This window comes from Anolis carolinensis, chromosome 6, assembly GCF_035594765.1.
Source record: "Anolis carolinensis isolate JA03-04 chromosome 6, rAnoCar3.1.pri, whole genome shotgun sequence".
Lineage (NCBI taxonomy): Eukaryota > Metazoa > Chordata > Lepidosauria > Squamata > Dactyloidae > Anolis > Anolis carolinensis.
Window position 1 is genome coordinate 56,256,996 of NC_085846.1, and position 12,802 is coordinate 56,269,797.

At 39.0% G+C, this 12,802-nt stretch overlaps 1 protein-coding gene across 4 annotated transcripts in view; it reads left to right on the forward strand.

Annotated features, from left to right (window-relative positions):
• Window positions 1–12,802, forward strand: part of amph (amphiphysin) — a 114,447-nt gene that overhangs the window by 89,319 nt on the left and 12,326 nt on the right. For all 4 annotated transcript variants that reach the window (XM_003222273.4, XM_062957630.1, XM_008112857.3 and 1 more), the window contains exons 13-15: window positions 3,776–3,799; window positions 8,173–8,196; window positions 10,701–10,733. In XM_003222273.4, the coding sequence (XP_003222321.2) occupies window positions 3,776–3,799; window positions 8,173–8,196; window positions 10,701–10,733 (81 nt within the window). The remainder of the gene's footprint in view (window positions 1–3,775; window positions 3,800–8,172; window positions 8,197–10,700; window positions 10,734–12,802) is intronic.

Genomic DNA, 12,802 nt, shown 5'->3' on the forward strand with positions numbered 1-12,802 from the left:
TGAGGTGAAAACTTCTGAATGGGCACAGACACCAAACCAACGTTACCCTGTACTGTATATGACTATGTTGTTGTAAATTAAAAACAAAAAATAAAAGAGTTATTAAATATTGAAACCCTTTTGTGACTTTTGGTCCACGTTGTAGTTCTAGGTATGAATAACACTCAAGCAGGAGTTATAGCTCAGTCTCTTCAACAATGTGTTCTGAGTCATTTCCTGGTAGTTGTTGTTTTGCTCTCTTTCATTCCTGTATGTCACTAATAGTACATCTACACTGAAAAAATAAACTAGTTTGACATGATTTTAACTGCCATGGTTCAATGCCATGGAACCCTGAGATTTGGAGCTTGGAAATGCACCCGCAGTCTTCAGCAGAGAAAGCTAAAGACCTTGTTAAACTACAGCTCTCATGACTCCTTAGCCAGTTAAAGAGATGTCCAGCTGTATTAATTTTTAAAGTGTCAAACTCAAGGCCCGCAGGCCAAACCCAACCTGCCAGTTCATTTTATGTGGCCCACAAAGCCTAAACATTAGGGTTGTCCAAAATTTTGGAATGATTCGTAATTCGGAATGATTTCGGATTGTTCTCGCTTTTTGAACCGAGTATTGAGACGTTTTCCCTGGGGGCAACTGGCAATGTAATTTGAACCATCGTTGGCCCATTCTTTAATGGTGTCTTAATGTTTTGTTAAATTCCCCCCCCATTTTTTTATATTTTTTAAAAATATATATTTTTAATTTTTTTGTTTCTGCAACCTAACTTGAATGGGCGCCTAGCGCAGCCTAAAATGGCTGCCGCTCCCTGGCCAATCAGAGACTTCCACGATGGCTGGAAAAGGTGGGGGCTAGCGTCCTCCGCGTCCACGTGGAAGATCTCTATAAAAAACCCCTCCCTAACCCAGGCAAGCCATTCTGGGCTGGGTTACAAGCGGAGAGGGTGGTTCGGGCTGCGCTAGATCAAGCCGCCTGCATTGAGGGGAGAGAGGACGAAGTGTTCTGGCTGTTGGGTCTGGGTTAGGGCTGGCTCAATATTGTGTGTATTTTTTGGGAAATTGGCTTGGAGCTTGTGGGATCTTGCAGAGTCCTTGCTGAGGCTTTAGGCAATTTTTATTTTTAAAAGGACGTGGGCGCCAAGGCATTGCTTTCCTGACGCTCCGTTTCTAAAGACCTCTGCCTTTTATTTTATTTCAGCAATCAGCCGTTCTTTTTAAACCTTAAAGGGTACACTCACTGGAAGTAGTAGTTTCCAAAGGACGTGTGCATTCCTGCCAAGGCATTGCTTCCCTCACCCTCCGTTTCTAATCCCAAGCCTTGGGCTGAGTTTTATTTTTGCAATCACAAAGTCAGACATTGATTTGATTCAATAGAGGGTCCACAGCAATTTATAGTTTCCAAAGGACGTGGCACTCCTGCCAAGGCATTGCTTCCCTCACCCTCCGTTTCTAATCCCAAGCCTTGGGCTGAGTTTTATTTTTGCAATCACAAAGTCAGACATTGATTTGATTCAATAGAGGGTCCACAGCAATTTATAGTTTCCAAAGGACGTGGCACTCCTGCCAAGGCATTGCTTCCCTCACCCTCCGTTTCTAATCCCAAGCCTTGGGCTGAGTTTTATTTTTGCAATCACAAAGTCAGACATTGATTTGATTCAATAGAGGGTCCACAGCAATTTATAGTTTCCAAAGGACGTGGCACTCCTGCCAAGGCATTGCTTCCCTCACCCTCCATTTCTAATCCCAAGCCTTGGGCTGAGTTTTATTTTTGCAATCACAAAGTCAGACATTGATTTGATTCAATAGAGGGTCCACAGCAATTTATAGTTTCCAAAGGACGTGGCACTCCTGCCAAGGCATTGCTTCCCTCACCCTCCGTTTCTAATCCCAAGCCTTGGGCTGAGTTTTATTTTTGCAATCACAAAGTCAGACATTGATTTGATTCAATAGAGGGTCCACAGCAATTTATAGTTTCCAAAGGACGTGGCACTCCTGCCAAGGCATTGCTTCCCTCACCCTCCATTTCTAATCCCAAGCCTTGGGCTGAGTTTTATTTTTGCAATCACAAAGTCAGACATTGATTTGATTCAATAGAGGATCCACAGCAATTTATAGTTTCCAAAGGACATTGCCAATCCTGTCAAGGCATTGCATGGCGTGTGCTGCGTTTCTAATCCAAAGTCCTCAGCCAGAGTTTCATTTTTGCCATCACAAGGTCAGCCAGTGGCACCATTGATCAAAAGATTCAAAGGTAATTTATAGTTTCCAAAGGACAGTGGCACTCCTGCCAAGGCATTGCTTGGCGTGTGCTGCGTTTCTAATCCAAAGTCTACACAAGTAGAAGAGGGACTTTTACAGTGATAAGAACCCAATTGAACAGGAAATAAGACTCAAACCAGGAACAGGTTTCTTCAAATATTGAAAAATAGTGTATTATAAAAAGTTATGAAAATTCGCCAAAAATCATAGGAGAAAGGAAACGTTCTGCAATTTGTTGAGCAAAGAGTGTTGAATGTGATCTCCCACTGTACCAAATTTGATGAGGATAGCTCAAGAAATGAGGGCGGGAGAGCCCTGTAAAAGTCCCCCCCCCCCGGTTTCCTTTTTTTTTTTTGGCGATTGCGGATGCGCGTCCGCCATTTTAGAAACATTAAGAATCATTACGAATTTTCGGAAATATCCGAAATTTTTGGGTGAAAAATTCAGAAATACTTTCTATATCGAAGCGCTGGCACCCCCTACTTTAGAAACGAGAATTGAAACATTTTTTCCATCGATCGGACAAGCCTACTAAACATACTGACCACAGGGAAATGTAAACATTTTTAAAGCTGAATTTGAATAGTTGTGCTTGCGTTTTGTTTTGTCTTTGTTATTTTCAGAACACGATCAATGGATGAAGATGGTGTGTGATATGGTGTCTCTGGTTATTTAACAATATGTTAAGGAGTAGTTACATTATACAGTCTCACAATTACAAACGGCTTTTTGAAGGCAGCCATAAGGCTGATGTGGTCTGTGGGGAAAATGAGTTTGACACCGTTGGTTTCTCTTCCTGCTTGCTCTCTTGACCTTCCTCCTTAGTTCCAGATATGTTAATTCAGTAGGCTTCCTAATGACCTCAACAGTGTCATCTGAACAATGCAGAGAAGAATATTGAAGGCTACTGTATTTTTCCATCGTACAAAGTGATGAACAGTAGTTTGGGGCTGCCTCTTTCAAATCTTAGATCGTACCAGTTGGGTGCTGATCATTTCATTGAATTCTGTGTTGTTTGTAAAGTGGCTATAAGTTTAATATAGTCTCAATTGTGTGGCATTGAAGTCCTTGAATGGGAAAAAGGTGCATTACCCTTGACACTCTAGCTTAGCAAGAAAAGATAGACCAGGTGATAACCCCAGAAAAAGTATTCCTGTGCGAACACTTTAATATATTGGTCCATACTTCCAAAATATAGTAGGTGAAAGAGCGCTGAGTACTGCTGTTATAATCAGTTTTCCTGAACTGTTCCTGGTCATTTCCATCAGGCATATGAAGGTGAACATCACAGAGGATTTTTCCTTAAGAATAGAGTGTCTGTTTTTATAGTGTTTTGAGCATCACAGATCAAGCAAATAGAGATTTATGAAATAGTCTATACACTGTCTCAGCCTATAAAATAATGTTAAACCATGCTTTGCTGAGCACACATGAATAATCACACTGTTTGATTATGCTTTACAGCACATAAAAGAGTGTACAAATGAGGTTTTCAACCCTATCCTTCTTTCCTCTCTGCTCAGACGCTACCATGGGATTTATGGACGGTAAGGTGTCTTGACCTTTGCATGCTGCCTTGTTTTATTTTCTATAGTATCATTAATATCATAGATGCTCTACAAAATAGCTTAAGGGGAAAAGTTCAGTTCCTTCAGACTAGGCTGAAAGCCCCCAAAAGCTTTCAGTCTAGATTTTACCAATGGAGGGAGGAAGAAGCAAGAGAAACACAAAGACTGGGGGCAAATATAATTCTGGGTTTTGTACAGAATAAAGACTGGGATGTTTTCTGTGTGTATATTTTTGCAATAAGCTTTGAAATCCCATCACATAAGCATTGCTCTATTATATTTTGAGTTTGACAAGTCATAACAGGTATTTACTGGCAAATGTGAGACATCAGTATGCATTCCACACTATTCCATTAATTTCAGTATTCCATTTCATTAATATTTTTGAATGCTTTTAATTAGCTTTGTTTTCATAGAGACTTGCATTGGTAAAATGATAACTGGGAATCCTGTTTTCAAATTTTAATTTGCAGATTTTACAGTATAAACATTGACATTGGTTATTGTCAAATTGCTTATTTATAAGGATATTAAAACACTATTTAAAAAAGGTAAAGGAACAATGCAAATGCATTGAATTAGGTATAATTGGGTTAATGTGTTTCATTAGCCTTGGTATCCCAATTTTCCAGAATGGACTTTCAGAATAACTCAATCCATTTTTAGCCATATATCCAGCATGCCCTCTGTAACACCTGTTGGAGCTAGCTTTATAATAGGCACCCCGCAAAGTCTTTGAGGGTGTCTCAAGGTCTGATCAAACTGGCAGAGAAGATAAATAGGCATTGAATGACTCAAGGACAAAAATAGACTAGGAATGAGTATCAGTTGTCTCTGGAGAATGAAGATAACACCTGTGAACAGCAGGAGTAATAAAAAAAATGATGGCCAAGAGAAGGAAAAATGCAGGATTGTGGCCAAATTCAGACAGGAGGCAAGTCTTCTGGTAGGTGTCATTAGAGATATCAAGACAGTCAGTTGATTACCTAAGAGCAAAATTCTTAATGTTTTTTTGGGGAAAGACATAGTGGAGCTGGCTGCAAATAAACATGGCTGGATCCAAACTTAGACATATCTACAGTAAACACATTGACGTGAATGAAACACATTAGTGATGTTTAAAGTTAGTGATGCCTAATTTATTTCCTGATTTTTGTCATTTTGTTTCAGAACTGGGAATCATGTGGGCCATTCTGATGTTCTTAGATTGTAACTCTCAGCAGGCCTTCCTGCTGGCTGACTAGGGCTGCTGGATGTTATTGTCCAGCAACATTTAGAGATGGGCGTCTTAGACTTTTTCCACTCACAGCCCCTTTTGCTTGAGAAATTTTTACAAGACCCCAGGTATACAGATGCCATATTTCCTAAAATCTAATGGCTAAATTACCTTGCCAAAATTAGGGTGCGCATTCGATTCGCATCATATGGTAATCACAGTGCTGAGCCCAAAGCAAAAGGGGAAGCTGCTTCAGGAGCGCCACAGTTCAATGTTATACAATCCTAGGATTTGTAGTTTGGTGGGCCACCAGCATTTTTTGGCAGAGAAAGCTCAAAACCTTGAAAAGCTATACGATTTCATAACATTTAGCCAGGGCAATTAAACTGGAAATATTCTACAAGATAGATGCACCCCAAGGTTTTCTTTTTAATTCCTGGAAGCTTTGGTGTTCTAATACTTTTGTTTTTGAAGAAGAGATTCTAAGCAGGCAGCAACTGTAATGTGCACCTGTTTTGGCCAAATTACAAAGAATACACTTTTAGCCACTGCACATTACATTCGCCAGTAATTGGTTTCAGAGCTTTGAAAATTGTGGTGTGCAGTAGATTTAATGGCTCATTAGCCCCGAATTAATACGGTATATAAAACAGGTATACAAATCAAACTGTTACTGGTAATAAATCCTAAGAAATTAAAACAATTATTTGATATACATGTAATTTTATCATTTATTAAAGAAGAAAGCCAATTTGCATCATAATGAGGTACACGTACTTGTTTATTTTGACATAAAGAATTAAATCTTGGCTGACTATTTGATACTATGGGATGTAGAGCATCTTCAATCTTCTTTCATCACCATACTGACTTGCTTGGTTTGCAACATCAAGTGGAAGAATATATTCAATTTCTCTTAAATTGGGGGACCAAAACCATTGGCAACATCAAAGTTTCTAGTGGCTATCTCAGATATTTACACAAGTCTGTTCTGCACTGCTTGCAGTGGACTCTGCAGAATATGCTTCAGTTGTGCTTTATAAAAAGGAAAATCAGCCTGTTTTACTAATTTGTTATCAGTAAATGTTTGGAGTTTCTACTTACTTTACATTACCTATAACGTGTGTTCATTTAAAAATGTATCGGGCCAAAAAGGGATTGTGAGTGGAAAAAGTTTGAGAAGCCCTGATCTACAGGGCTGCATAGTTTTCACCCCAGTTTATTCTATAGGTTTGGGTTATTATGTCTGGATCTCACACATTGTCTCAAAAGACTACCAAGGATTCCAAATTCTATCAAAGTCATTACTGTAAGGCAGTGGTTCTCAACCTGTGGGTCCCCAGTCTTTTGGTCTACAACTCCCATAAATTCCAAACAGTTCACCAGCTGTTAGGATTTCTGAGAGTTGAAGACCAAAGCATCTGGGGACCCACAGATTGAGAACTAGTGCTGTAAAGCTTTTGGTATATGTATCTCTCATAATGACTCCAGTGTTTTTAATTAATGTACTCTTTATGTCCCATTACTATGACATTTCTATAAATACAAAGCCAGAGCTGAAGGCATATTTACTTACATAGGTTCTGCTGAGATCAGTCCTACTTATATGCAGAGATGTCTGTGATTACATGTTTACCTCTTTTTCCTTTACAAGATGCTCTAGAAAGAGACAAATAATTGTTGCTACTTCTTTAAAGGAATGGTTGTGATTTTCAGAACTCTGACATCACAACACATTAGTGGGACTTATTTCAAGGAATCCTATAGGCTTACAAAATTGATTGGTATGGTTTCTCATCCCATATTCATCTTTAGAAAACAGATTTCATAGGGTTTAGTGTTGTTTCAAAACTAAATCTATTTGACCAGATGTGATCCTGGAATGAAAGTTGTGTCTATATCTGTGTATATACATGCTTTTATAACTCTCTTAAAATATTGTCTGTCTCAATACATAGGTGAGACTTGTTTAGGTGAAAAAAATGCTGAGTTTCTTGGTACTTTAAAAGTATGCTCTGCTATTGATTCATTGACCCATGTCAAGATATTGTTTTGAATCTGCTGTCAACTTTGAACACTACCTCCTAGACTGCTGCTTTTATTTATCATCTTTGCATCATGCATTTCTTCCAAGTTGTTCACAAAAACATGGAATTCTTCCATCTTATATTCACAAAAGCATTGTGTAGCTGAGAAATAATGATTGGTTTTAATAGTCAGTGAGCTTCAGGACTGCACTGGGAACTTGAAGCTGAGCAATCTAAGTGTATCCAATATGTTATAGAGGGCCTCCATACAATTGATGTGCAAATTATTGGCATTCCAATAATTCTACTGGAGAAATTGAGGTGCAATGCCAGTTTTAAGCATTGCTATCCCATATGAACTAGCAGGATTGCACACAATAGCTCTAAATCCTTTCGAAACAGCTATCTGGAATGATACCTATGTTAAGGAGATGATCCAGCATAATATAATTAGATGGTGCTTAATTTGCCAGCAGTGTGAAAACATTACCAAAGGAGACATTGTCTGGCATCCTGTTAGTGACTTGTGCAAGTAGAATTCCACCTTGAGCTGTGTATGTTTATTCTTGGTCTCTGTGAAGATTGATACTCCCTTACTTCCTTTTTGTAATGACCAAAGCACACCAAGGACTCTCCATCTTGCTGGGGACAACCCTACCTGTGCCATGCTGTTTCTAATGGAAATATGGGCAATTAGAGAAACATCTGACTATGCTCCCATAACCAGATGCTTCTTCGATCCCCTCCATCATTCATAGCCAAAAGTAGAGGGATGACATATTCTGTGACCTCCAGAGAGCTCTGATGGATTTTGACAGAAGATGTCCTTGGACCACATGTGACTGTGAGAACATGGCCCGCTATCCATCCCCTTACCTTCCATCAGCCACAGAATGATTGTTGAGAGGGGGGTATTGAAGTGACACATTGAGTCCTGGGGCTGGTGACAGGGGAGTCATAGCAGAGTTCAGAAGGATGTGGAACTTTTACACTGCTCGAAAATATAAAATGATTTCAGCTACTATTTGCTTTTATAGCAGTATGATACGATGTCCCAATCCCCCAATGCAATCTTTTTAAAGTTATTAATATGATTTATCTCCATACAGACAAGCAATGAACTGGTGCAGCCGGTAAGCAAACCGTTTCTATTTCACTGGCAAAACCCTTTAGATAGATAGCTACTGTCTCTTAAATGTACATGATTCCCATAAGTGTTACAGTTGTGGTTAATTCTTTAATTTAGTCATAGTTCATTTCTAAGCTAAGACTACCATAGTAAGATATTGAATTGTGTGTGTTTATCATCCAGACCATCTTTATCTTTTTCATCTTGTTTTTTTCTTTACTTTCCTGTCTGCTAAAGCCCGATTCTTCAAAAAGTCTTTCCTTGTGTAACCTGGTCATGGAGGAAAACCCCAACAGTGGGTCATCAGAAGATTTTAATAAACCCCAAACCGATCTAGGTTCACTCAACTTGGACCTAGATAGTAGTACAGCAAGTGAGAACCAGGAAAAGGATGCAGGTGGTGGTCCTTTCCCTGAGGCAGAGCAAACCTCAACAGAATCGTCTGTTGCACTGGCAACTACTACTTGGCCTGCAGTAGGCCAGCAAGAGGATGGTGTCACTTGGACAGCCTCTCTAGATGAAAGTGAAACCAATTTCCCGGAACCATACCTGGACTCAGGCCACATTATGGACAGTGACACAGATTTGGTGGAGACAAATGAGCCTTTAGTGGGTGAAACCTGGGCCGAAGGGCCTGCAATGAGAACTGATAGCTTTTTCGATGGAGACCCTTTTAGTATGGAAAAGACAGAAGAAGAGAAACAGGAAACAGAAGAGTCTTTCTGGGCAAATGTGGAACCATATGAAAAGGTAGAAACCAGAGATGTTAAGTTCAGGGAGGTAGACTGCACAGAGAAGTTTCAAGAGAGAGATTGTGACAGTGAAAGCTACAGTAAGGTAGATCATTATGAGGCCTTAGCAAAGACAGACCATGAAACCCTAAAAAGCACTGAGGCAGCAGTTGTAAGGGATTCAGAACATGATGATAAGCAACCAGAGACAACTGTTGTCAGTTACTTTCCTGATTTTGGCCCAGAATTTAATGAGGTTGCTGTGATGCAAGAGGAAAATAAAAGAGATGCTGAGAATGTAGTAAATATAGGATCGGGGTGTGGGGTGAGTGACTGTGCAACTATAGAATGTAGATTTGAAACAGACGAAGGTTTAGGTCTCTGGAGTCAGGATAATGGAACAGTATGTGTGAATGACTTCCCTGCCACTGAAAATGTGGCCGTAAATTGTGCCCAGGAAAATGAAATGGCAAATCTTATGGGATTGGCTAATGTAGATGTCAGAAAGAAACCAACTGGAGAGTTTGAAAACCCTGTGTGTGGTGAGGAGTTATGTTGTGCAGAAGAGCCTGGTAAAGAAACTGAAGACCATAGCCACACCCTCTCTGAAAGCAACATTTTTGCTGGTGAATGCCAAGCAACCTTTATACCCTTTGAAAAGGATATTGTCCTGCAGCCTAGCTCTCACACAGATAATGCAAATCTCAATAATTCTTGGCTAGGCACTGAGGAAGATAAATTTGTAGATGGGGAAGCATTTTTCACGGCTGATAAATTCGATACTAGCTTTAGTTTTTCAGAAGTATTGCAAACAGATCCCTGGCAAACTAACTGGGATCCAACAGTTAATGATTCCTGCGGGTTTTCTAACCAAGTAAATGGAAATGACAACTGGCCCTTTCCTCCCACAGAAGACTCTGTGGATGGAAACATGGAGAACCCCTGGCCTAGTTTTAATGAAAAATGGTGTACAGAAGACATGGGAGGTTTAGATAACAGCTGGGAAGCTATGGGTATAACACCAAGCCATCAGAATCAGGAGGCACCTTTAAGGCAGGAATCATCTGGGGAGCAGTCAAATATTAGCAGCTTTGGACCAAACAAGGAGATAGGCAGACCGCTGGTGCTCTTCAAAATGGGAAATTCCAGAAATGCTAGCACCGAGAGCTCTGCTAGCCCCAAAGACAATGAGACCAACAGCTCAGATTTATCTGAAGATGAAATTGCTAACCGGAGATATGGATTGTTGTACCAGGAAATAGAGGCTGATAAAGAAGAGGTACCTACCCCAGTGTGTAGCATAGTCTAGAAATAAGAATTCCTTAGGTCATATATACCTATATATATATAACCTTGTGTTTTATGAAGTGTCCTTTTCTATGTACTCCTCCCTGTCCCTCTTTGCTAACCTTAGTGATCATACCAAAATGCCAGACTGGGTACAGTTCAACCGTATATACATTGGCCACAAAGAGGTTGGCTGTTTAATTCACCATTTGATTCTTACCACTGCGTTTTTTCCTGTTTTCTAACACAATGTATGTGCCTCCTGTCTTTTTCTGACTGTAATGTGTATCATTATTACTTTTTCTCTTTTTAAAAAGCCATCTAAAAAGATAATCAGTCATGTCACAATGCTTGACAGAAATATCACCTATCCTTTTCTTTTTAAAAATCATTTTGGGTTTTTAAAGTGCATTTTTGTAATGTTCAAGCAATATTATGATATTAAGGTGATGCTTAAAAAGTTTATGTTCTGATTTCTCATTTTAATTAGGCACCCGGCAGTGCTTTCAATGGATTCACACAGGTAAGAGCTCATTTTAAATCCACAAGAGATCGAGCACACCCAGACTGATTGAAACATCCCGGCTTTCCTTCATGTTCTTTTTTAAATTTTAAATGGGGTTAAAATAAACTGACTGGGGGATCTGGTACAAAAAGTCTCTGATTGTATGAGGAGCTGAACAGAAAATATTCAGGGACAAAGAAAATGTGTATGGATCTCCCACATAAAATCAGAAAGAATTAGATCAAAAGCTGGGGTTTTCTGGTGTTTTAAATTGGTCTGAATGTACCCACAATACTCAGAGTGCAGGTCATCTACGCCCCGGACGGTTAATATCTGTGAGGCAAACGGGATAAAGGATTTTTTTCTTATCATGTCCTAAATGTCATGTCATATTTAGCAGAGTTAATGCAAATACAAATTTAAATAGGTAGTTTCTTTGCCTGCTTGAATTACCATTTGATTTACAGCACATTTTAATCTTATTTTCAATTAGAACATTTGAAACACAGGAATTTCACATCTTCAGCTCTTTTAACACTTTCCTTGAGTTTAGCAGGAGTTTGGTCATCTAGTTTGATAAAGTTTGAGAATCTAAATCCCTAGACGTCACCCTGGCCACTATATGACACCTGTCCTGCACTTTACCTGTTCCTTTGATTTTGTGATGGTATTTACTTTTATTAGTTCTACCTGATAGCCATACAGGAGGTTGAAGTGGTGTAATCCTGGCCTAGGTTCCTTGCTATTAGTCACACTTCACCTCTGGCTTATGCTTATTTTTACCACATGAGTCCTACACTGGTCCATATTGCCATCTTGTTCAATTTATATTTTATACCCATTGGCTGTAGAATCACCCAAGGGAGCGGTTGCATTTGCTTTTATTAAGGTATTATATTGTTTTAAAATGTTGGAATTTTAAATATGTTTTGTTAATTGCTGTTATATTGGTTTCTTGTATTTTGTATGATGTATATGTATTGAATATTTTTATTATGTGTAAACCACTCGGAGTCTGATAGAGACAGGAGATAGAGCGGTATATAAAAAAGTTTGTTGTTGTTGTTGTAAAGAAGAAATTCATTTTGAAACTTGAGCTTTCTTGTTGAGCAAGAGTTTTCCCCTCTGATTAAATGAAGTCTCATTTTTTTGTTATTTTAAAAGTATTCTCTCCACCTTTGAGAGCAATCTATTTTAGCACAGCTTTTTAACAGCATTTAGCATCTTTACAATTCTGTGTTAATCAAAGCCAACACCAGATCTCAAGTAAAGCCAAGAACAATACTTTGATCAGCAAAGGATGATAATTTAAACATTTACCATCAATAGTATGTGTGTGTGTGTATATATATAAAAGGGTAATGAAATTTTGGCCTAGGACAAAACAACAAAACTACACATCGCGGAAACACTAAACTTGGCAGCCCAACCCCTCATCCATGTCTCTACGTTCATACAACAAAAAGAAAAGAAAAATAAAGTCCTAATTAGAGGGAGAGGAATAATTGTTTTTATCCAATTGCTGCCAGTTAGAAGGCTAAGCTCCGCCCACTTGGTCTCCTAGCAACCCACTCAGCCCAGGGGACAGGCAGAGTTAGGCCTCACTTAGGCCTCTTCCACACTGCCTATAAAATACAAATTATCTGATTTTAACTGGATTATATGGCAGTGCATATTCAAGGCCCTTCCACACAGCTATATAACCCATTTATAATCTTATATTATCTGCTTTGAATTGGATTATCTGGACTCCACACTGCCAGTGTGCATTTTATACAGCTGTGTAGAAGGGGCCTCATATAATCCAGTCTAAGCAGATAATATAATATACTTTATTTCCCATACCACCATACTTGCCACAGAGTAAATCTTCGAAATCCACTCAATCCAGTGAGGACTAACAAATTGCTGCTCAGTACCATAGGGAAACTGACATCATAGCAGTCTGATGAAATGCTAAGATTTAGTTTGATAACAATTGATGTAAGATACTAAATTATATAAATAGATGAAAGAAAACAATTGTATGCTTCTTTGGAGATATAAATGAAAGCATTAATGAATGTATGGTGCTATATGAAAATACC